Source organism: Cebidichthys violaceus, unplaced genomic scaffold (genome assembly GCF_023349555.1).
Source record: "Cebidichthys violaceus isolate CVI_PGR_0920_01 unplaced genomic scaffold, fCebVio1.0.p SCAF_5, whole genome shotgun sequence".
NCBI lineage: Eukaryota > Metazoa > Chordata > Actinopteri > Perciformes > Stichaeidae > Cebidichthys > Cebidichthys violaceus.
Window position 1 is genome coordinate 7,135,243 of NW_027176705.1, and position 24,815 is coordinate 7,160,057.

The 24,815-nt window shown below is 38.3% G+C and overlaps 1 protein-coding gene across 3 annotated transcripts in view; it reads left to right on the plus strand.

Moving 5' to 3' along the window:
• Positions 1-24,815, plus strand: part of LOC137887269 (CUB and sushi domain-containing protein 1-like) — a 361,990-nt gene that overhangs the window by 329,038 nt on the left and 8,137 nt on the right. For 2 of the 3 annotated variants that reach the window (XM_068730105.1, XM_068730107.1), the window contains 15 exons: positions 667-852; positions 4,675-4,851; positions 5,380-5,559; positions 11,412-11,585; positions 11,722-11,788; positions 12,410-12,516; positions 13,880-13,953; positions 15,491-15,602; positions 16,050-16,229; positions 16,664-16,726; positions 17,452-17,613; positions 19,071-19,183; positions 21,449-21,536; positions 21,830-21,956; positions 24,085-24,147. In XM_068730105.1, the coding sequence (XP_068586206.1) occupies positions 667-852; positions 4,675-4,851; positions 5,380-5,559; positions 11,412-11,585; positions 11,722-11,788; positions 12,410-12,516; positions 13,880-13,953; positions 15,491-15,602; positions 16,050-16,229; positions 16,664-16,726; positions 17,452-17,613; positions 19,071-19,183; positions 21,449-21,536; positions 21,830-21,956; positions 24,085-24,147 (1,873 nt within the window). The remainder of the gene's footprint in view (positions 1-666; positions 853-4,674; positions 4,852-5,379; positions 5,560-11,411; positions 11,586-11,721; positions 11,789-12,409; positions 12,517-13,879; positions 13,954-15,490; positions 15,603-16,049; positions 16,230-16,663; positions 16,727-17,451; positions 17,614-19,070; positions 19,184-21,448; positions 21,537-21,829; positions 21,957-24,084; positions 24,148-24,815) is intronic. The other variant, XM_068730106.1, reaches the window with a different exon arrangement.

Consider the following 24,815-nt stretch of genomic DNA (forward strand, 5'->3'; position numbering starts at 1 on the left):
GAAATGCAATAAGCTTACTCTGCTGGCCTCAAAACAGAACGCTCAGCAGGACAGAATCCATCCTGCAGCTGAAGACCTCATTGAGATGCAAGGCGCTGCATTTGGAGCTGTACCCTCTTAGACTCACAAATCCCTACCGATGGAATTTAAGCTGCTAAAATTGTGACACGCTCAGTGCTTTTACTGCTAGAACAAATGCAAAGTTCAGTTCCACCAACTTTGCATAAATGAGTATGTGTGTGTACTGTAAAGTATGTGTGTCACTGTATATGAAAGACTGAGTCGGTGAAATATTTGTCCATCTTCTTCAAAAGATGTTATGAGATGACAAACATCACAAATGCTTTTTAGTAATTGTTGTTGACCTATAGCATAAATGCTTGCCTATATTTTTTAGACTACCTCATAGCTCAGTGTGTTACTATTTACTCACATAAAATCACTAAAACCTATTAGGAGACTAATGGACATCACTTAAATGCAGCTGTGGTTTCACATTAACTGTATTGAGTGTCTTTGATTTTCTGTGCATGTGGTTACATGTTTGTGTGGGTCTCATCTGTTCAGGACTTTGTGGACGTTTCTGGGTTGCTTCAGTGGTGTGTACGTATCTGGCTGTTGGTGTGTGTTTGGCACATTAACTTAATGTCTCTTTTCTCGCTATAGGGGTCAGTCCAGGAATCTGTGGAGACCCAGGGATGCCTCCCCACGGTGCCCGTCTGGGAGGGGAAGAATTTAAAACCAAGAGCCTGCTGCGTTTCAGCTGCGAGGCGGGATACAGTCTGATTGGCTCAGCCGAGAGGACCTGCCTTCACAACGGCACCTGGAGCGGCACACAGCCTGTCTGTCAAGGTGGGGAAGCGTGGCAATGACTTTATGTGACTTATGTGACTACATACAATTTTTACTATACTGAAAGAAGGAATGAAGGTCACGAGACACCTATAATGCAGCTCACACTTCAAACAGCAGACAAATCACCTTTATTTTTCAGAGATTACATTCCGTTAAATTCCATCATAGCACTTGGTTCTACAGTATTGAATATCATTAATTTTGCCTGGAATCAAAATGGGTATTTATAAGTTGTTTTGCACATTATTCTTTTTATGTGCACTCTTTATTGACCTTGTTTAACAGTAAAAACATATTCTATACAAAGACATAGATTTCTCAACACCACATATGTTTAGAAAACATTGTACATTTTGGTACCAAGTTGTCACTTTCTCATTTGAGGTTACCTTTGGGTCCCAACCCAGATTCTATAAAACATTGCTATTAAAATAAACATTGCTGTAAAGTGAAGTTGTGTAGATTTTATATAAACCCACAGTGCAACCGTGGCATATGGACCTAATTATTCAACATTTTATGTTAAAATAAATCAGCACAGCCTCCGAAGTTAAACAGCTTAATCTTTGCTTGGGAGAATACAGTAGCATCAGGCTACTTGGCATGCTGGTGCCGGTAAGCAACTAATCCATTACCAAACATTGCTTAAAGCACATTGCTTACATTCATACTCTGCATGTACAATATATATATTTTATATAGTAAAGCTTGCTCCTTGCTTATACATGCATGCATTGAGAAGAATGTCCTTCATAAAAAAATTAAGTAGAAGTAAGTTTTTAAGCATAGTTAAATGTATCCTACTGTGTATATGTATGTATGTGTATATATATATATATATATATATATATATATATATATATGTATATGTATATATATATGTATATATATATATATGTATATATATATGTGTGTATGTGTTCTTTAGCTGATTTTTTTATTTAATTGCTACAGTCTTTTATTCACACAACTGCCCTACACAACACAAAAACTGTACCGTTTTGCCACAAGTGGTGATCTAGTTCAAGTTCCCATAATGTAAGAGGTTTATGGAACTAGCAGTGGCAAAATATGAAGATTCAAATTTATGTGTGTGTGTGCATGTTTAGATCTGTGTGGCCCAGATATAAAGGATTGAAGTGTGTCACTCCTAACTGACTGAGCTGGATCTTCTACAGCGCTGTGGTGATAAAATGCGTCCTATACAACAGCAGTTTTCAAAGACACTCTTTAAACCCACGGGGGTTTAGGGGAAATTAAACTGGATCCCCATAGTGCTGTTGAGACACTGGAATCCTAAGCTGCTGCCTGTATTACCTTCCCTATTCCCAACTATGTTGGGTAGGCTAAATAAAGCACTGCTGACATTAACTTCATTGTACTATGACACAGATTTTAGATTTGGTTGGATAGATGGGTTGTTCTATGACTAATTTAAGTGGATATGGGGAGGAAGAGTGAGTCAAACGTTTCAGTGTACTCTTCTATATTATTGTGTGGTTGTGACCCAAAACACCACCAGTATACTGCATTAAGGCCACACTGACTTAAATAAGAAAAATCATCAGTAGATTTACTGTATTCACATAAATACATATTTGTGGCTGTATTTTGTGAAGTAATTTTCACATTGCTGGTTTAAGTTTAAAAGGTAATGCCAATTTTGAGAACGTTACTATGTAGAAATTGTTCTTAAAACGTGATTTTCCTTCATGCCAGGAATCCATATTTTCAAACTGTCTCATTATGGGGAAAAAAAACTCCCAGAAAAAAACAGAAGCAACCCTCCCCATAACTCCTTCAGAGCTGCCAAACACAGAACTCGTATTAAACAGTTTTCTAACTTTGTGACAGATTGTGGTTGAGACTGTATGACAAGAAGCTACTGCATTTTACTTCCCCTATTTTGAGTCTTAGTTTGCCTACATGTACTGAATCACTAACATCAAAATCCAGCCCTCTAGTCTTACCTTTGAGGTGTGTGTCTCTTGTGTCCGCGCCAGTGTTGTGTTTGTGTAACCCTAATTATTTATATCAGCCTACAGTTGTTTTTCATTCAGCTAATAGTGGTTAAAAGCTGATTCAGAAAGGATGAGACATCTATCACTGAGACACAAACACAAAGAAATCCATACACACACACACACACACACACACACACTTATACAGACTGTTGACTCACATCACGTATACTGATGACACTCACAGGCACAAACAGTAAACTGCTGTAGACATACACACACGTGACATGCTCCACCTACACACTCTGTCACACACACACACACACACACACACTGATGGATAGAGCTTTTAAGGGCTCTAACTAATGAATCCCATCAATAGATGTTTGATTGTAAAAGGCTGTCAGTTGTCATGATCTTATTAGTGAAATGTGCTGTGGTTGGTAGCTAATTCCTTTCTCCTCCGTGAATTTTCTGTGCCAGTAAGATCGATGGATCGCTAGTTTAGACGAGAGACGTAGCACCTTGCCATCTGCATTCTTTGTCCTCCAGGACTGTGTTTTATTACAATCTAACAGACCAGCAGTGGTTTGAACCAGCAGTGGTTCAAAAACAAAAAAAGCTAGGGATTGACATGCTAAGGTAAAGATAAAATAGGAGTAGAACAGACGTTCCCATTCAAATTAACGTAGCAGGATGGTCATACTTGGCTGTTTTGTTAGTCTGTCGCTCATCTTGTGAACACAGCATTCAATTCACTGTGAGAACAGCATATTGTATAGGCCATGACAATCTTATTTGAACCACTGTCGCATACGTATTTACAGACCTCATGTCTTGTTTTTCCTCATTCTTACTCCCAACTCGCCAAATACCGACGCTTGGTCAGTGGCCCTAATGCTATGTTCAAACTACAACAAGCGACAAAAAGCAACAAAACGGCCGGGTGTGGTCAGCTACATTTTCAGCTACTTTTGAAGTGCTGCTCAACTGCTCGTTGACGTAGTTATGTCGTTAAACAGCACTAGGAACTGGCCAACAACATTTCTTCTAGAAGGAACCGAACAGGGTGAAACAAAAACATATTATTGGTTGACGCTTCACTGTATCATTAGAGTTCTGAAAAAAGTTGTGACGTGCTCAACTTTAATTTGTAGCGTGTCCGACAGCGCATCAGTTTGTAGCTTCATGTCACCTGCTTGTAGTATGTTGCCGTGTTGTTCGTAGTGCGAAGACAGAATAAGCTTCAAACTATGATGCTCTAGGTACGCCTGTAGTAGAATATATAGAGACTGACAACCTCCGGGCAATTTAGAGTCCGAGGCTGAGAAAGCCGGAGAACCTGCAGAGAACCCAAGCAGAGAACTCCATGCAGAGAACTCCATCCAAAATGCAAACACGTGCAGCCTGGGGATCGACCCGGGTCCCTCCTGCTGTGAGACGACAGTGCTAGCCACTACAACGGGACTAAGCGTTGTATTTGGGTATTTGGGAGTTGGGAGTGAGACCGGAGTGGTTTTTTGAAAGAAAAACAATACTGTCCTTATAGCAGTTTAAGGCTCATTGCTTTGCTCAGTGGCACATTGGCAGTTATATTGAGCGATGTAGATGCATTACCAGCCTCCTAACAGCCTCTAGCACACCACTGGAATACTGTACAGCTACCATTCAGAGCTAGTTATTAATCAGCCTCTATACCTCAAGGACATATTTTGTATTATTTCTAGCTGACTCCAGTGATATGCTCATCATTGCAGCTTACAGCTGATCAGCTTTGAGTGACAGCAAGACAAAATGGCTCACACTGATATTTTTACTATGATTAATCACCATTTTTTACTATTTCTTCAATTCTCAGCTGTATCCTGTGGTAACCCTGGCACCCCAGCACACGGCAGAATTGTCTTCAGTGATGGCATCACCTTTGGAAGCTCGGTGGCTTATGCATGCTGGGACGGCTTTAAAACATCAGGCCTGACCACCAGACACTGCACAACAAATGGGACGTGGACAGGACAACCCCCAGACTGCACTGGTAGGATAGGTTTCATAGCATTTCCTCTTACTATCACTATTGTAATTATTAGTGGTAAAAGCAGGAGGTCTAGCCATTATTGTGAAAAAAATAGCATTGGTTGAACTAGCTTCATTAGTTATAGCACTTAAGTACTGCTGCAAATAGTATCAGGGTTAGTATGGCATAGTGGTGCTTTTTTTAGTAAAGGATTCAAGAGTAGAAATTATCCATTGACTGGTCAGCTGTGCAGGTACAGGCCTGTGCATGGGTAAATTCGTTGTGTTTGAGATTTCAACTTTTGGAGTTAAACAGAGTCAGACAGAGTTTTGGAGTTCAGGAGGAAACGAAGCAGGGATGTCCTTCAGGAAAGTTAGGGAAGGCAGTCTTAGAAAGCACAGTGAATTATATTCGTAGTAAAAAGATTGGATAAGATAAAATTGATTTCTCCAAAAATTGTACTGCCCTTGTGCACTACGACACTACTGCAGGATTTCAAGAACAACAGATAGATATAGACTGTAAATAATGTATTCATGACTTCTTTAGTGATCACTTGCGGAGATCCTGGCCAAGTAGCCAATGGGATCTTTCTGGGGAGTGAGTTTGCCTTCAACCACACGGTGACCTACCGCTGTAACCCTGGTCACCTGATGGAGCCACCTGGACGCAGCGTTCTGCTCTGCACTAAAGATGGAACCTGGAACCAAACCAAGCCCAGCTGTAAAGGTAAGAAAAACTAACGCCCTAAATAACTACTTTCAAAGAAATATTGGACAAGAAGAGCAGTTTTTGAGTTTATCAGATGATGCATCCACAAAAAACACTGCGTCTTGCAAATGGATTTGATTTATATAATCCAGAATTTGTTGTCTTTTAACATAAACATAGTTTGCATTAACTTCTATTAAGTTAAGTTATTTTTATGAATACATTTCATTTATATTTTGTTACCATCCAACAAAACAAATAAAATGATTAATACATATTAAAAAGAAAGAAAATCAAGTTGTCCGTCTGAACATCCGTCCATTCTCGTGAATATGATACCTCAGGAACGCCTTGAGCAAATTTCTTCAAATTTGGAACAAACGTCTACTTGGACTCAAGGATGACCTGATTAGAATTTGGTGGACCAAGGTCACTGTTACCTCACAAAACACATTTATGGCTCAATTAAATGATATGCTAATTATGGGATAAATAGGTTAAAAATGATTTAGTGATGACATTTTGGACAGTAAACTGCAACATGAGTGGTTAGTGGAGGCAAACGACAGTGAGGTGGTAATTCTAACATGAGAGTAAATAAGCAAGTTTTAAAACAACTATAACCAACAAAACTATAGTATACTGTAATACTGTACTATAATAATTAAATACATTTTAGTGTGGGGTGGGCAAGCCTTTATTATGAACATTCAATCACATTTTGACATCTCATCATCAAACAAAATTGGCACAGAAAATAACCTTTCATGTCTTTAAAGCAGGAATGTCCTTTAAATCAGTCTGCATTGATCTATGAATGAATGTGGTTGATTCTTCTTACAGCATCAGCTGTCAACAGCTGCTTTATACTGTATGAAAAGCTTCTCCTTGAGTGAATGAAATCCATGCAGCATCTGAAGGTAACAAAACACATCTGCAGCCTTTGAGAAGTGCTGTGCTAGAGCAGAAAGCCGTTACCGCCGTTTACGGTAGTCGAATTGGTCGGTTATAACTTGATATTCTGCTGTTTTTTAAGGACGAGACATCTGGTTTACAGAGAGTATCATAGCGTCTTTTCCAACTATGAGACCAGTGATGTGACTGACTGAGAGAGTATATAATATTCACCACACCTGCTGATGGATATTCACCTTCACCCAGCCGTTTTGCATGTTGCACTGCTGCACATACAACCAAAATAGAAGGTGCGCATGAAGACACCCATACAATCAGTGGACCTACCACTTTTAACTTTGCAAAACATTAAACTTATGTTGCAATCATACTTTTGTACCTTCGTAGAACCAGGCCTGTCTCTTCCTCTCCCTCAGGGTGTGGTCACACGCGCCCGAGGCGGTATACACCTGAAAGTTCACCAAGTTCAACTCGACGCAATGCATAAATGACCGACCTCCCACGCATTTACTTCATCATAACACAAGCTTACCTAGCACAAAAAACAAACTTCTTTCTTGGAACACAGCGTTACTTGGATTAAGAACTGTAAAATAATTACACTATTCGTTACTGGTGAATGTAATAAGTAGTGTAATGTGTTTCTAAGTAACGCATTACTGCCCAACACTGCATAGCAAATAGTTGTTTGCTTCTGAATTAATACTATGAATATCCAATTTATCACCTTTACATAAGAACGATCATATTTCAATGCGATGCCAAAATTACAGATTGTGACTTCAACTGTACATTAGAAAGAGACCAAGGGAAGATTTATATTGCTCCTCACAATTACAGCGTTAAATCAGTGTTTATTTCCTAAATCCACAAACACAAAGGGAAAATAAAAAGAATGCATTCAATTAAAAAAGAATTTGAGTTTTACAACAGCCCATATTTAGAGTTTAAACTATGATACTTAACAACAGTAACAAGGAATGTTTCCTGAGATCCTCCCTGCCGTTTCTTCCCACAAACAGAAAAGCTGGCTCCTGCAGTTGCAGAAGCTTTGAACTGAGATGAAAAAACTGAGAAAGCCGGCAGAGAGGCTACTGAGGGGGAACCAGAGAGTGATGCAGAGAGAGTGAAACCAGAGAAGTAATAGATACTGTAGGTGGCAAAGAATGAGACTGGCGCAGGAAGTTTAAAAAAGAAAATTAGAAGGAAAGAGGAAGAATGGGAAACTGCTGCAAGTCCTCTTTCTGTCCTTTCTTTTTTTGCCCTCCTTTGCTCTTCACTTTTCTCCTCCTCTTAAGGTTCTACTTCTTCTGTTCACATTCATTTTCACATATTTTTGTTCAGCTCCCGTTTTCATCCCCTCAGCTTTCTCCCACCTCAAAGCATCCACGAGTCTTCATTTGATCCTCTTTTGGAACAACAGCTTCCTCCCACACAGACAAACATGAACACACAGAAATGTATTGAATGAAGGAGTTGTAAGCCATAAAAGTGTAGCTTTATCAGACAGAAAGAATCAAGTGAGGTCGAAGGAAAGGATTGAGCAAGGGAAGTAAGGAAGAGGATGGACATGGAAACGAAAGAATAAAAGAATGAATGAAAGAAAAAATGAGTAAAGGGGAGAGATGAAGAAGAGTAGTGGAAGAAAACATTAGATAACAAAGAGAGGAGACATAGAAAAGACACAAAGAGAGTAACGCAGAGATTGAGAACGTAAGAAAATGGGGGGTGGAAGAAGCGAATGTGAAGTGGGTGAATGAAAGGGAGAATGTGATGAGCCATCAGTAGGGCTATAAGGGGAAAGCTACAGTGAAGTGAGAGAGAGAGAGGAAGCGACTGATGGGAGAAACAAAGAGAGACAAATCAATACCTGCCCCAAACCTGTAAACACACAGTGAGAAAAGGGATTAAGCCCATAAAATGTGTTGGCTGGCTGAACTGCGCCAAGAGAGAGAGATACCCAAAAGATAAAGGGATGGAGGAAGAAACAGTAATGGTGTGAGAAGGCCAACAGAGCAATGGAAGAGGGTAAAAAAGGATTGGAGCTGGGACAGAAGGATGAGGAAGAAAGGTGTAGTGAGAAAGAGAAGAAATGCTGGAGGGAGAGATTTAAAAAAAAAAAGCAGGAAGACAGAAAGAGAGCAGGGTACCAAAGTGGAAGAAAGAACAGTATGGAGACATGAGAGGAAAGAAGAAAAGATGGGGAGAGGGAAAGTAGTCAATGATCGCAGTGATGGAGTGAAATGCAAAGGTGTGCAAGCAGGCAGGGGTGGGAGTTACTCTTCCAGATTCATGTGAAGCCACCCTTGTCTGTTCACAACAAGGGAGGGACACAAAGAGAAAATAAAAGAGTTCAGAAACCTTCAATTGTAGTTCTTTTGGCATCAAAGACCTGCAGAAATATTGTTCTGGAATATAAGATGCTCAAGTCAATAAGATTATTTTATTCTATTTTTAGACAACTGGTGTTTGATGCCTAACAACAACGTTGTTTTTAGAAAACATTCATGACTTAACTATTCATTTTAAGTCCCATTAGCTATTGGCTAGTCACCAGCAATCGTTCCTGGAGTCACACAACAGAAAGGGACGAACTGGCTTTAAGGAACTGGGTTTGCCATTGTCTTGTGTACAGGTGTGAAGATTTTTTTCACTTGGATTAACAACAAGCAGAACATGTTAGTAGAGTGGAGGTGAATGACATGAGGAAATTAAACACTTTTTGCAAGTCTGGGAGGATGACTTTGGGGAGATTCAAGGCTTCTTTGGGACACTGCTGACATACAAGGCTAGAATTAGTCAACTGTTTGGATTTCTGCACCCAGCAGTTGCCTAGAAACCATAATGTTACAAACAAAAGATATTCTTTGTGGTTTAATTTTTTTTTTTTTATTGCTCGGACTTTGTCCAAAAGACTGGTCATAATGCAAGAGACTGAGAACGAAATAAGATAAAAGATTTACAGAGAAAAAATGAAAATAAATATCAAGAATGGAGGGAGCAAAACAGAATACAGAAATAGGGAATACTCAACCACTGAGAGAATGAGGAAGAGATGGAGTGTGTATTTAGCATTATTGTTGAAACAATGCTTGTTATATTACTGCATTCTGTTCATAAATTGATTTCAGTGTGTGCTTATTGCTGCACATCTACTGTATATACAGCACGTATATGTTGTCTGTTTGTGTGTGTGTGTGTGTGTGTGTGTGTGTGTGTGTGTGTGTGTGTGTGTGTGTGTGTGTGTGTGTATGCATGCTTATGTGCACTCTGTATAACATCATAGCAGAGTGAATGAAGTGTGAAACCATCTGTCTCCTGGTTAGATGAGAATTACACTGACTTTATTAGATGTTTGAAACCATGCAGATGGTTATCATCATCTTAGGGAGTTAGGCACACGAACACTCAGGCATGCACACACACAGATGTTGATCAGGATGTTATGAAGTTATATGTACAGACATCTGTGCTCATACAACTGCATGTATGAACGCGCACCACAGGTGAGTGCAATTGTAGGTGCACACAGTGGGTTTCTTAAAATTGTGCAATGATGGTGCATAAACAGTATGTTTTCATATGATCATAGACTTTGTTCTCTGTATATAACAGATGTTTTTTTAATGCATATTTATCAATTTGATCTGTTAGACCATTTGATATTAACATTGCTTATGTACATTAACAGTTATGAAGTTTTCCAAATAGCTGTAGGTTTGTATGAATCATTAGCATTACATAAATACTGTAACAAGCAAGTATAAATATGTATTTCTTTCTAGAGTCCCCAAAGAAGGACTGTGTTTGAAATTAAGAAGGGTGATGGAAAAGTATTGTGAATAATATTGCCAGCATTTCATTTAGCAGACTTGAGGAAAACAATCCCACAGTTCACTCCCAATCACCAGAGTGGAAGAAGAAAGCCATCACAAACCCCAAATGCCCTTTCTGAAACTCTGTCCATATGGTGGCCGTGGTTTCTGTTGGTTAAGCAACTTAAATGTGGTGACCTAGGTCATCTACTGCTTTAAGACATTACATGTCCTTATGGTGATAACGGCTGTCTGCTGCTTTTGCTGTTCTTTGTTTTCACTTGATTCCATGTCTCCCATCTGCAGCCATCTTGTCATATACTATTGGGAATCCCTCATAGGAATCCCTCTTTTTTAACTATATATCAGGGATGAGAGAAGGAAAGCACAGGGGGCGGCTCTTTGGTCAGCACTATGTGGTGATTTTCTGCTTGATGCATGCTGGGGTTGACACCAACCGCGACAAGAATACATGAATATGAAAGTATCTGGCTTTGGCAACTGTTTTTTGTCTAATTCAGGCTCTTCTTCAGAGGGGTGTAGTTAGTATCCTGCACATCTTAAGGCTACATATACAACAGGGACAAGTCTGACTTTTACAGTCTTGAGAGCTTTTTTGATGCTGATTTATTTTTTTTGACTGAAGATAGAATTGCAGATGTTAACAAATGATCAAATGAAGTATAAATATCCCATGGTAACGGTATTAGCTACTATTGGCAAAATATTTGTTCAACTACCGATATTTGTTTTGTACTGCTAGCTGCAGTTTAAGAGACATGTAAGTGTGCGTCTAGTCTACAGTATATTGCATACTGTAGAAGCTAAGGCAAGACAGATGGGATTAAATCCAACAGAAATGCACCTAAAGTCACAGCTAGCAGCTGTATTTGGAAACCAAGCACCTGGTGGAGAGAACATGAAAATTATATACAAATATATACACACACACACGCACACATATAGGAAGGAATAGTGCAGATTCCGACATAGGACCTTTGTGCTCGTGAGGCAGCAGTGTAAACCAGTCAACCACCATGTGGTCGCTTGAGCTATGTTAATGTACATTATATGATATCCTCAGTAGGTGGTCTTTCACATGTGTGTGTGTGTGTGTGTGTGTGTATGTGTGTGTTTCAGTTATCCAGTGTGGACCTCCTCCTCAAGTACACCATGGGAAAGTGGAAGGAACCGACCATTCATGGGGCTCCAGTGTTAGCTACAGTTGTTTTCATGGTTACCAGTTGTCCACTCCGGCTGTGTTATCCTGTGAGGGGAACGGGACGTGGACAGGGGACGTACCACAGTGTTTGCGTAAGTTTAGTGGCCTTCACTACCTATAAACCTCTGCTTAGTAGCTTTAACTGATGCACATCACTTATTCCCTCTCAGTAATGTTAGCAGTTCAAACGAAGTGGAAGTCCTGACTGTATCTTGTGTCTCATTTTAGCTGTCCTGTGTGGGGATTCCGGCTCTCCAGGTGGTGGATTCAGAGAGGGGAACGTCTTTTCTTACAGGTCAGTGGTTACATATAGCAATCACTGACTTGCACAGGCACTGTTTTTCATGTTCATCTATTATAGGTTTCTATTAACAACACAAAGAATATGTGCAGAAGGGCTTATAAGCTTTTGAAAATACCTGTGCTTCATTCAATTTACAGTACTAATTTTGTATAGGCCTGCTGTTGCTGAATTTTTGTCACTACACCAACTCCCAATGGGTTGCATGGATTTTTAATAATAATAACTTAAGACTTTGTTTTAATGTAAAGGATTTACTCTGTCTTTGCTGTGACCTCGAGAAGTGTTGTTTGTTCCACCCAGGTTATCAAATGTTGACTCGATAAAAAGATTAGACAGTGTTTGGCCCCAATGTCTGTATGTCAGTTTGAAACATTACAAGGACAAAACTGAATTTAGTTTGAAAACAAGAAAAAAAGATGTAGGCCAAAGCTCTAGTGGTAGAGATAAAGAGCAGAAATGTCTTACATATCACACTCCAACCTGTCCTGTGGACATCAAACCACACCTCAAATGATGAAGTGAAAACCGGGAACCCATCATTTCATATTTTCTTGTCACTTTTTTTTAATTTGTTATTTGTGTGTGTGATTGAATATTTATTCTTCTATACAGGTCAGAGGTGAGGTTCTACTGCCATACCCCCTACTTGCTGGTAGGCTCTGCCTCCAGAGTCTGTCAAGCCGATGGCATGTGGAGTGGCCATCAACCAGCCTGTATAGGTAATTCTACCACAAGTAACCCAAATTACCTTTGCCCTCAAGCACTATGAGTGTCAGTATACGTCCATGATGATGGTTAGCTTTAGACTTCAGCTGTATATCATACCACTTGATACATTAGCTTGTGATGTCACATTGCCTTGGATATCTAGCTTTAAAAATGCTCTGCCGTGAATTAAGTTGTTTTTGTTCAAATCATAAAGCTTTTTGTGCTCACATTTTAAGGAAATAATGAATAAGATATTCATCAATGCACCTAACACCCTTCTGCATCATACACACAGAAAAACCTGCTAAAATTTAGGAAATGTGTTTGTAAATCTTTGAAATGTTACATATTACACTCTTCTCATTTTGTTTACTGCAAAGGAAAACATGTCATCAAGTTATGAATAGAATTGTGTGAAATCAGATTATTGGTAAACAACATTGGGGGCTTACTCTTGTACAGATTGTAGCATTAGTATTCCTGTGCAGAAAGAGCTGATGATATTATCTAATCAATAGATGAAGTGTGTAGTTTTGATGTCAGCATTTGATTATTTTTTTTGTGGACTTTTATCTTTTTATGTTTTTTTGAAAGCATGAAGTTTATTTTGTCCCAAGTTGTGAAATAATAAAGAAAAAGCTGATTTACTGTGTAAGAGCTGACATGGAAAGCAGCCTCATAGCAACACCACACCAGTCACAGAAGTTTGGTCACATTATTCTGCTGCAAATAACTGTATTATCTGTCATACAGTATATTGCTTTAAAATATATCCATGGTGGTACCCATATGCCCTCACCAGTATTGAATTACTCCTTTTTTCTTTCTTTCATTATTGCTGCTGTATGATGTTAATCTGTTTTACTATACATTATTTTAAACAAAATAAGCTCTTGCTGAGTAACTAAGAAGTGCAGTATATTATTCCACTGTAGTGCATTTTTACAGTACCACTGCTTTACTTTAGAATTGTGTTTGAATGTATATCTTACTCAACTACATTTTCAGTGCAGAATATTGTGCTTTGTGCTTATCTGTATTTATCTGACTGAGGTTCAGGTTGCTCTGGCGAAGACGGTTTTACTCTCAAAACATACTGTGCGCTAAATTCGTATAATATATTGCATTGTGATACTGCTGAGGCTCTTTATACTTTTGCAATGACTGAGCACTATAGATACACTATTCTAATCTTAGTGGAATGTAAAAGTTGATGCTACCTCGCACGGAAGCTTAAAATGTCCGTTCTGAGAACATCGTTAAGCTGTATGTATGAAATGGCAGAATGCTTCTTTGACTTTGAGAATTATTATAAAAACTTGAATGCATATTTTAATATCAGTAAGTATAATAAGTATGTATATGTGTGTGTAGACCCAGCCTTCAACAACTGTCGTGACCCAGGAACTCCAGCCTATGGTATACCGGTCATGGGCCAGGGCTTTCAGGTGAGAAATATATCAGTTGACTGTTTACTTAAGCTACTGTATAATCTTTCAATTTACATTAAAGTTAAACTTGTCAGGAAAAACAGGTTTCAAGAAACTGATGTGTATTTAATGCACTTTGAATTAAAAAAAAAGGATTGAATCAAATTGCATATTGCAGAGTTTGGTTGGTAACTTGTATTGTTAAGTAACGATAAGTACACCATGTCAGAATATAGCAGCAGGATTCTGCCACAACATGAGTTGCAACAATGTTATCAAAATGACAAAATTCATTAATAATAAACTCAATCTGAGATAGAGTGAGACTAAGGTTTCCAATGCTCCTCAATTGAAAACAATAGCCAATCAAAAATGTTTTTTATTTTGTCTTTATTTAATCAGGCAGTCTCTTTGAGATTAAGATCTCTTTTTGAAGAGAGACCTGCGAACATGAAACACTCACAAGGATACAAACCTCAAAACAGAAACAAAACAACTACACAATTAACAAGACTTAACAACAGTTACAGGAATCATAAAAAACATTAGATGATGAAACTTTAAAATCTCCCTGGGGTATGCAAGTCTCTAGATTTATGGCAGTTTGCAGTTTAAAAGGTTCATAGTACCTGAAACCAGTTCTACCAACATTAATATGATACAGTATCTAAGATGAAGTAGTTACTGGATCATGTACTGTGTGTGGTTAGTAGATTTAAATGGCAGAAGAGATGTGAGGTAGTTTGGAAGCTTCAACAGTAGAACTTTATAAATTAATAACATGAGATGGCTATTTCTTCTGTAAGGAGGTCCATCCAACCGTGTCATACAGTCAACAATATACTTCTGAAATGTGTCCTTTGTGATACAGCGTAATGCACTATGATACACAGGGTTTAACAGCTGAAGTGTTGATGGGGTAGCATAACAATACAGAATACCTCCATAGTTAAGGACAGACATGAAGGTTGACTGCACATTAGTTTAAACAGTTGGAAGAAGACAGACATCCTTTAATTCTATACAAGACACTTAGTTTCATTTTTCATTTTTACATGCAGGTCAAAAGTAAAGTCCTTGTAAAAGTGGCACCTAGATTTCAGATTTCTAAAGTTAAACTTTGCAGATGACAAAGATCGGCAATGTTTTATTTTGTCTTAGAGACCAGACTGTCTGGGGCACAGATAAAATCCTGTTGATGGAATATATTGGTCTGAGTGAAATTCAAACAAGCATGCAAATCCTTCAGTTTGTGGAGGTATAATTGGATATCATCCATATATCACATTTCCCCTGATGTCTCTTCAAAGATAGGAGGGGGTCCCCACCCATATTATGCAGTACTAACAATATTACATTCACTAAAAGAGATAAACTGATAAAAGTAGGTATTTGGTGTTTCATGTTTTGTTAGATTAAAATGGTTAGCTGTGAGTTAAGGGGTCAATAAAAGTTATTATTTTATTTTAAAATTAAACGACAACTACCCCATGCTGAGTATGGGAAGTCTTAAGAAGATAAAGATTAATTTTGAATGTGCTTTTACCTCATGTAGGTTAGCAGTAAGATTTCCTTCAAGTGCCGCAAGACCTATCACATCCTTGGCTCCACCACAAGAACGTGCCTAGAAAACCTAACCTGGAGTGGGACACAACCAGAATGCATAGGTAAGAAATTATTATTACATTACATTACGGTCATTTAGCAGACGCTTTTATCCAAAGCGACTTACAATTCAGTATCTATCTATACACCGTAGACGCAGCTACAGGAGCAATTTTTGGGGTTAAGTGTCTTGCTCAAGGACACATTGACATGAGACTAGTAGAGCAGGAGCCGAGTAGCAGGGGATCGAACCGCCGACCATCTGATTGAAAGGCGGCCCTGCTCTCCACTTAGCCACGGTCACACCACATTATGCCTGTTATTACTCTGTGTACTAGTATTATGTTTCCTTATCATAGTGTCTGTTAATTAATCTGTTTTGTTCTCACTGATGAGTTTTTTTTTTTATCTTTATGTTGCATTTTACTCAATACTTATTTGGGCTTTAAGGAGAAGAATGCAATACAAGTGACAACTCTCTGTTTATTTTCGTCGTCCCTGTCACACAGCCCATTCATGCAGACAGCCAGAGACCCCAAGTAATGTTGATGTTCGATCTATGGACCTGCCTACCCTGGGATATACGCTGATCTACACCTGTCAAGACGGTTTCTATCTGGCTGGGGGATCAGAGCACAGAACCTGCAAAAGTGATGGGAGATGGTCGGGCAAACCCCCGCTCTGTAAAGGTATTCAAATCCAATCTTGAAAATGCACTGCTTGTATAAAATGGGCTGATGTTGAGCCTTGAATATTAACTAGATGTCATAATCCCATATGGTTTAAGATAAATACAGATTTTCACCCTGATATTATTGCTGTGCTCTCGAAAGTCAGCGTAAGGCGTTCCATGAATGCAAGGGTGATGTTTGTTTGTTTATTTTATCACATACTCCTATCTCAAAGACAAGGAGCGGATGGCTGTGAATACTGTAATGAATATAAACAAAAAAGTTATAGTGTATATACTGTATATATATGTATATATATACAGTTATATAACCAGACAGAAAATAGACTTAACTGTAACCCCAGAATTGACAAATGGCAATATATTGGGATTATAGAGTAAGCTTAACCATCAAGTGAGCTAAACTAAATGTAATGCTGATTTATGTTTCAGTTGGAGTGAAAGTCAATCCCAAAGGCAGAGGAGAGTCAGATGTCCAGAAGAACAAGATTCGAGGTATGCAGAATAAGCAACTACAGCACACATTGTAGTACTTAAATCACAGATGTACAAACTGTTTTTTAACAAAGTATTTTCCAGAGAAGAATGGCTATTGTGGTGGGAGGATGTAGTGAGTGTTGACTACAAGGATCCTCTGTCTCGGCAAGCAGTCTTATTTCAGATTTATAGGACGAAGGCTCAGTAAATAAATCAGTGAAAACATTCAGGTGCAATACCATGTAATACCTTGTAAGTTTGAAGTAGGATTTTATGATCAATATATGCATTTAGAGGGAGCCAGTGAAGAAAGTCTAACACCAGAGAAAAAGACCAAAGTTTTTTGCAAGAATACTGAAGCTACTGAGTTTTGATTAAGTCATATTTCTAAGTGTGTGAATCAGACACACTGCAGCAGTCGGTTATGAAGGAACCAGAGGTAGATATGTTTTGTTTGTTTGTTGGCGAACTCTGAGGGATGAATCCTAACAATGACCCTTTTCTTGCCATCATTTCGGTTCATTACTTTGAACTTGTGGCAGGGAAAAGTTGCAACGGTGATATAACAAGAATGCTGAAGTCGATCCTTATAAACTAAGAAATTCACATGGTGTTATTGGTCACACTGTGAGCCGGATGATACTATTTTCAGCTCTTTTCATCTTTTGATAAAAATTTTAAAAAAAGAGGTGAAACATGCTTTTAAATTTCATCTTCTTTTTGTTTCTGTTTCTCCATTACAGTTCCAGTGGATGTGTTCTCTACAAACTCAGAGTGGAGCGGTTTTTATGAGTATCTAGGGAAAAGACAGGCCACCACATTTACAGTTACTGGGTTCAACGCAACCAGTGGCAGAGTCAACGTCACATTACTGGAAACCAGCGGAGTGTCAATCAGACTATCAGGTAAAAAAAAAACAAGGAAAACACTAAAACTTTATTCACAAATAAATTTTACTCTTTGTATCTTTTCAAAAGACCTGTTGTCAAGTTATTATATTTTCAGAGTAACAAAACAGGATAAATAAAACTGATCCAATCAGTATTTTCCTCAGAATAAATTTGCATCAACAACAGCTTGTCATAAATGTAGTCATGAAATAAACATGAAATAGAAAATATCCTCCCCAATGACCATGATCTATATATGTGGATATAGAGAATGGATGAAAAATACTAAAATACTAAATACTAAAATATGACACTAAAAGTGAATAAAATGGACCTCTTTATCTTAAAAGGAACATTGTAACACCACTATCAGGGAAGTTTAAAAAAGAGCAATCACATTCCAGATGTTAAAGACTTGAAATTCAGTGTAAATAACACAAGCACTACTGTAGGTGTAAATACCCAACAGGCTGATAAAGATCCAGCTTTCATTCACACTTTGTAGCAAAGCATCGCTGGTAGCTATATTGAAATTGGTGCAATTCCCTATGTTGCACTTAAGTACATTCACATTTTCATAAACATTCACAGTCTGCAGGGCAGAAAAAAACTGTTTGTGCTTGAGTTTGAGCGCTAATCTGTTAAATAATATAACATGCAGGGGCACTGGTTGGAATTACGAACCGCCTAAAAGTCGTGTACTTGTGCCCCGCTACAGTGATGTATCAGAAGAATTACCACACCAGTCTGAAGGGCCACATTATTACTGTACCTGAGCAACATAACCTCCCACAGTATTACTCTTGAGCACATGATGTATTTTTATTCAAATGCACTGCAGATATATAGAAAATATTGTATGGAAAGAGCTGGAAGGTTAACAAAACAGGTAAAGCTGCAGTCTTGAGTGAAGGCCCCCAAAATAGTAGGGTTTAACAAAGTGTCTGACTCTCCTGCTGACACTCATGTATATTTTGACATTTCACAACAATATTTCACAGTTAATAGTTCAGCTTTATGGTCATGAAAGATTTTCTGCAGGTTGGAGGAAAGGGCTCTCAATATATAAAGCTATTTCAATTTGAATCCGTGAGATGGACTTGTCATGTTGAACAGCAGCAGTTTCTGTGTTGGCACTATAGTTAACCAAGTAGACATGTAGCTGAAGGGTAAATGTCACTTTCTCCGCAGTAATGTGTCAAATGCTTGGTGAAAGAAATAGAGGATCATAATTCGAAATGTCAAGGTGTCTCCTTTTGTCTGTTTGTCAGTCAACCTGTCTGTCTGTTTACCTACCTCCCTGTCTGTCCGTCTTTCTGTTTGTCAACCTCCCATGGGACCTTTGCCTCAATGTCTTTCTCTTTTTCCTGCCAAGTGGCAAACACAAATTAGAAGTTAAGTTGCTGTTCTTTAAATGACACCAGGTATTTGTACCTCAAAAACAATTTCTTTCTATAAATCTGTTCATCCAGGGACCTACAAGTCAGAGGAGAACCAGCTGCTGTTGAAGGTCTACCAGGTGAAAGGGCCGACAGAGCATTACTACAGCAAGTTTAAAAATGACAACTGGGCTATGGATGGATATGTAAGACAAACTTCCTCTCATTTTCTATATCAAACATTTTAAAATGAATCTTGTATTTACACATCTTTTGTATTAATAACAAAAATCAATATCATAATATCAATATCACTCCCATACCCATTACAATAATGTAGCATCGTCCACGCCACATTACTCAGCCCACACCCTCTATTACACTGGATGGGATTTTGCCAAAGAGGGGTATTTAAATTCATGACAAATCCTCAGTCACATTATACAAAACAGATGTTGAAATACAATAAACGTTGATTAACATTTTCTCAAATGTCTTTTCAAATAGAAAAATGATGGTGAATGATAAATCACGGCTTACCAAGAAGCTTTTGTTGCAAGGTTATGTTTTTGTGTGACATCGCTAAGCATCCCGCAGAGACTCCAGGCCGTTTCTGACCTGGCCGATAAATAGTTCCAGCATGTAACATGGTGGATCTATTGCACATTTGCTCTGTGTATTCATTATTTCTCTACGATGTGCATAAATGGTGTGTTTTTTAGACTGTGAAAATATTGATTGCTAAGAGTGTTTAAAAGGAAAGACAAGTCAGCTTCCATCTTCCATGTAGACTTTTTAACTCCATTCGATGTTGTATTTGAAGCTGGGACTTCTGAAGATCATCTCTACAACTGGGGAATGGTTTAAAAATCTGATCCTGTTTTACTTGCTGACAGAGGGAGGAGGGGAGGAACAGAGTGAGGAAATTGTAAAAGATAGTGGCAGGGAGGGATGGAAGAAAGAAGGACAGAAGAGAAAGGAGGCACACAGACAGACAATTTATAATGTTGTGAAAGACAGAAAAAGTGAGGGAGGTAGAGTGACTGAAAAACAATCATTCTACAGTTGGAAGGTAAAATTTCAATTGTAGATTTATGGGTAAAAGATTACTGCTTCAGTCTCCAAACAAGATTGTGGTGAGGAGAGGAAACAAAGGAGGGAGGGAAAGGCCAAAAAGTACAGGAGGTGGAGAGATACTGTACTGTCAATGAAGAGAGAAGACAGGGTGAAACCTAAAATTTACTTTTTACTAAATGACATTTAGTCATAATTCGTACTGTATTAAAAAAATAGAGACTGTATTCCTCAGGGATGACAACTGTCAGCTCAATGTTGTCATCCCTCTGTAGTCAACTACAAGATTGCGTTCATTGAACTTGCTCATGTTTTCGGTGTACTGAAGATAACGAGCGTGAGCGTCGTTAACTGTCCCAAGCATTGATTAGCGTTGTTAATGTTTGGGACAGTTAACGACGTTCATGTACTGTGTGGCCGGCTGCTGGCATGGCTAGGGCAAGTGGAGACATCAGGCACTGTCTATTCCATCCCCACCTTCAAAGTCTCAAAGTCAACTTGAAGAGCAAGTGTGTAGTTGTGAGTGCGTAGTGAGGGTGGAGCCCCGTGCTCGTGGGACTGAACAGAAATCATCTGTTGTGATGATGCTTTTCTTCTCGTGGATACTGTCCCGTATGCTCATACCACGTACACACGCCTGTTTTTCATGTACGCGGGTTTTGAGACTAGTTTCAAGTCGCTGGCTTTTGAATATCAGGCTCCCTTCAACAATGCTCATTAAATATGTATGTATAAAAAAACAAAATCACACAAGTAAACTAAGACATGAAAGTGAAAATATAGGGATAAAATATAGACATGTATGAAATCAAGTTATACAAATTTATGTTAGACAGAATTTCAAATGGATAAAATGAAATGTAACAGGAATGTAGTAATCTACATGCATAATGAGAAGTTCATTCAGTTCATTTGAATCTGTGGGATCTGAACTTTGAGCTAGCTCTTTTTAAGTGTGAACTTGCACAACACTGCAGGAGGGTAATTACATATTCACCTGCCTTAAAATATGCTTAAAAAGTTGTCACCTTACAACCACACCTGTCTTATCCTGTGTGTGATCAGTAAGCCACTTCTTCACACTTTGATTACACGTACCTTCCCAGCAGCGTCCTGCTGTGGTTTTGATTGACAGAATTGAAGACCATCCATCATACTCTACTTCTGTGTCAAACATTATTCTGCAGTACTTTGTATCACCATCACATAATCCTTTCATACTGAAATAACCTTTACAGTATCTCCCACTGTTTGTTCAAGAGCTCATATATAACTGTAGTTAACTGTAACTCTAATTTATGAAAACCAGGCTGACAGAAGCCCCCGTCCTTCTGAATGGAAAGTGTAGAACTTATTATATAAACTGCAATCTGAACACTGAATCCGTTGTTTTTCAGGTTACTGCAGAATCAGATCAGAAGACTTTTGTCTACCAGGGGCATATTCACAGTAAAGACTTTGGCAAGTTTCATCTGACAAGGCAAGGTATGTCTGTCCAACATCAGCCCTAATAACAACCACAACAAACAACACAGCCTTGATCTTCCTATTAAACATTGTCATATTGAGAGTGGGACTAAAACATTCAGTCAAATTGAAAATCTTATTGAAATGTTTTTGTTAGTGTAATATAAAATAATTGTATTTTCAGACAGAATAAACATGAGAAGCAGAGTTCAAATACACAGAATAATAATACAAAAAGCCTCTATTACACATACACAAAAGGGTGTTTATGTGTCCATGCATGTGAGGTTGATCTGTGTTTGTATCCCCAGGCCCTGTAACCATGGCGATGGACCCATCCAACCCTTACACAAACAGCAGCTCTGTGGCCGCAGCGATCCTCGTTCCTTTCTTTGCCCTCATCCTGTCTGGATTTGCTTTCTACCTCTACAAGCACAGGTAAGCTATATCCTCAATGTAAATCCATCATGTGAAAACAGACCACCAGCAAACTAGAATACAAAGCAGGTGTTTGCCCTGTTGAATTATGTCCTTATGCAGAAACAATTTCATGATTCTTGAAACCTCCACTCTCTATCTTATTCTAAATGTGCCTTTTTGTTGCTCTGGAGGCTCCTGTTGATGAAGGTCTCATTACTGTATGTCTGCTTTTTGGTAAATGTTCCTCTCATTCTGAGGGGCTGGCACCAACACTCCTGTATTTATCAAGTTTCTCACAGTAAGAAATCAGTCCTAACAAATCTTCTGTTGCACTTATTTGTTTTTTATCTTACTTTTAATGTTTATAGTAAAACATTATTTGTATATGTCTATTAATCTCAGGAATGCATCCTATAATTCATCAGGATAAAAGAAGAGATGTAGTGAGATTCATTTACAGTAGGCGGTAGCTGAATGGAAAAACAATAAATGTCCTCCAAGATAAGGATTCAAATGCCTTTGGATTTATTTTGTCTGGGCTGTGATGCCCTATTTGGCAAAACTCTGTGTGTTATGTAATTTAATTCACTGTAATTTACACTTAATTGGCAACAATGAAATTCATTTATAACAGTTGTCATTTACAAATGTGATGTAATTTATTCAAACCTTAAAGCATCAATTCTTAGCAAACCGTTAACTCCTAAGTTTTACTCCAAAGGAAAAGTCAAACTCGCAGCACAATTCCAAAGAGCGATTATGAGATGCTTGATAAATATGAGCAGTGATGCACAATTGTTTCTCTGTTTTAGACACCGGACATTTTTCTGCTGTCAGTTGTAGCAGCACTTGAAGTATTTTGAAAAGAGTGGCAAGGTGGTTTTGTTACACAAAGAATTAAAACAATTTAATAGTCTTACACAATACCTTTCCTTCCACAAAATCAATCAAGCCTTCTGTATTTTGAGACACAGGGCTCTAATTTAATGAAGTTGCAAGTGCAGGAGCACATGGCTATAGACTGCTTTTTTAGTGACCAGAGGTAGAAGTGCAGCCCGGCTGCAGGACAGACAAGAAGACAGGAGACATTGACAGCAGTTAGAGTTGCATTGCCATGACACCTTGGCAGTTTCCATACGGGCCGAATGTTATAATCATCCATTGCGTCCCTGAATGTGCACCTCCCATAAAGAACACATTTAGATGACAAAAACCTTTAAATGGAAGACTTGTATATGTCCTACAAGCAATTGTGGAGGAAACTATTGTCACCTTATAATCTAACCTTGTACAAATCTTCCTTAAAGACATTGAAGATTGTGTACTGATATCAGTTTAGATGCGTATGAGATGAAAAATAACTAAGTGTATTACCAAATAGTTGCAGGCAGACGAGTAATTTACTTGTGACCTTCCAAAGTGGAAGTCCATCAGCATATGTACCTTTGCCAAATTTGTACCAACATCAAAATAGAGCCTGTGTAGTAAAGAGAGTAATGATGTGTTTTTTCTTTGAAAACGTAATTTTTTTACAGCATTTTTTAAACATAATTATAGCTCCAAAACTCAGAGCGTACCATGAAGATCAAATCTAACTGACCTTAGATATTAATTATTGTTCCTAAAAAGTGCACAAAAGACTTGCAGTGCCCTAAGATGGCAGATAATACACAGCTATATTGAGGGTAAATGTCATCATTCATGTTTCCTATTTAAGATTCTACATCTACGGGATGCTCTGACTTTTGAACTTCATCACTCAAAGTTTTACAAAGTCATCTTACTCATTCAACTATAATCATTATTACACGTTAATCTGTTGATTCGCCATTTATAGTAGCTGTATGCTGCAGCACTCTATCTGCAGTGAGATATGTAATGTCCTGACCTATTGATGTTATTGAGGAAACAGACTGTATTGTATTGTGAGTAATGAGCTTTGCTGTAAATTCTGTGAATGCTAAGATGGTGCCTGCTGTCTAGGGCCAAGCAGACTTACACAGATATTTACAGTAAAGTTAGCACAGTTTACCAATAGCTACTAACACTACCATTTTATTACTTTACACTGTGTTACACACCCTGCTCACCAGTTAACAGTGTGCAATGATAGTTGATGTATATTAAAGCTGATGGTTGTATGCAGGACATTGTCTGCTGACACAGATGACAATGAGAGACCAAAAGACACCTGGGGGCCTGGCGGCAGGTAAGACTGGCACCTGTTATTCACCTGGTTTCAAACAGCAACCAGACCTCCGCCCGCCGCCACATCCTCCGTCAAACTTGTCATCCGTTGTTTTTAGTTTTTAGATTTTGCTTCATGCTGTTTAGTAAGGCTGCACAACTGACCACATTTTAATTATAATTGTTCTAAACTGAGCTAAGTTGTGTATTTTGTTCTACACTGTTTTGTATTAGTGGAAAATATAATTAAAACTTGTGAACCAAAATGTTTATTAATTCACAGGGAAATTAAACATATTCACTCCTCAAATGAGCTAAAAGTAATTGAGGTGACATATATACTCAGGATAAAAATGTGCAAATATTTTAAAAGCAGTGCAGCCCTACTGTGTCAAAACAGCAATCATTTAGCTAGAAAGAGATTTATTTTGTCTTTGATCTCATTGTCATCTTTTTGTCAACATGATGTCATCAAGAACAAACACAATATTTAATAAAGTAGACAAGTAATGTATACAGTACTATATTTTCCTACTGGCACCTCATCCTGACTTGACAGTAGGTGTGGTAAAGTTAACATTATGCCCTAGCCCAACACAATGGCGTGCCAACTTAAATGATTTCTCTGTATAACAATATAATATCTTAAATGAGAAACTAAAAGCAAGGAGTGTGCACACTGCAGTTTCT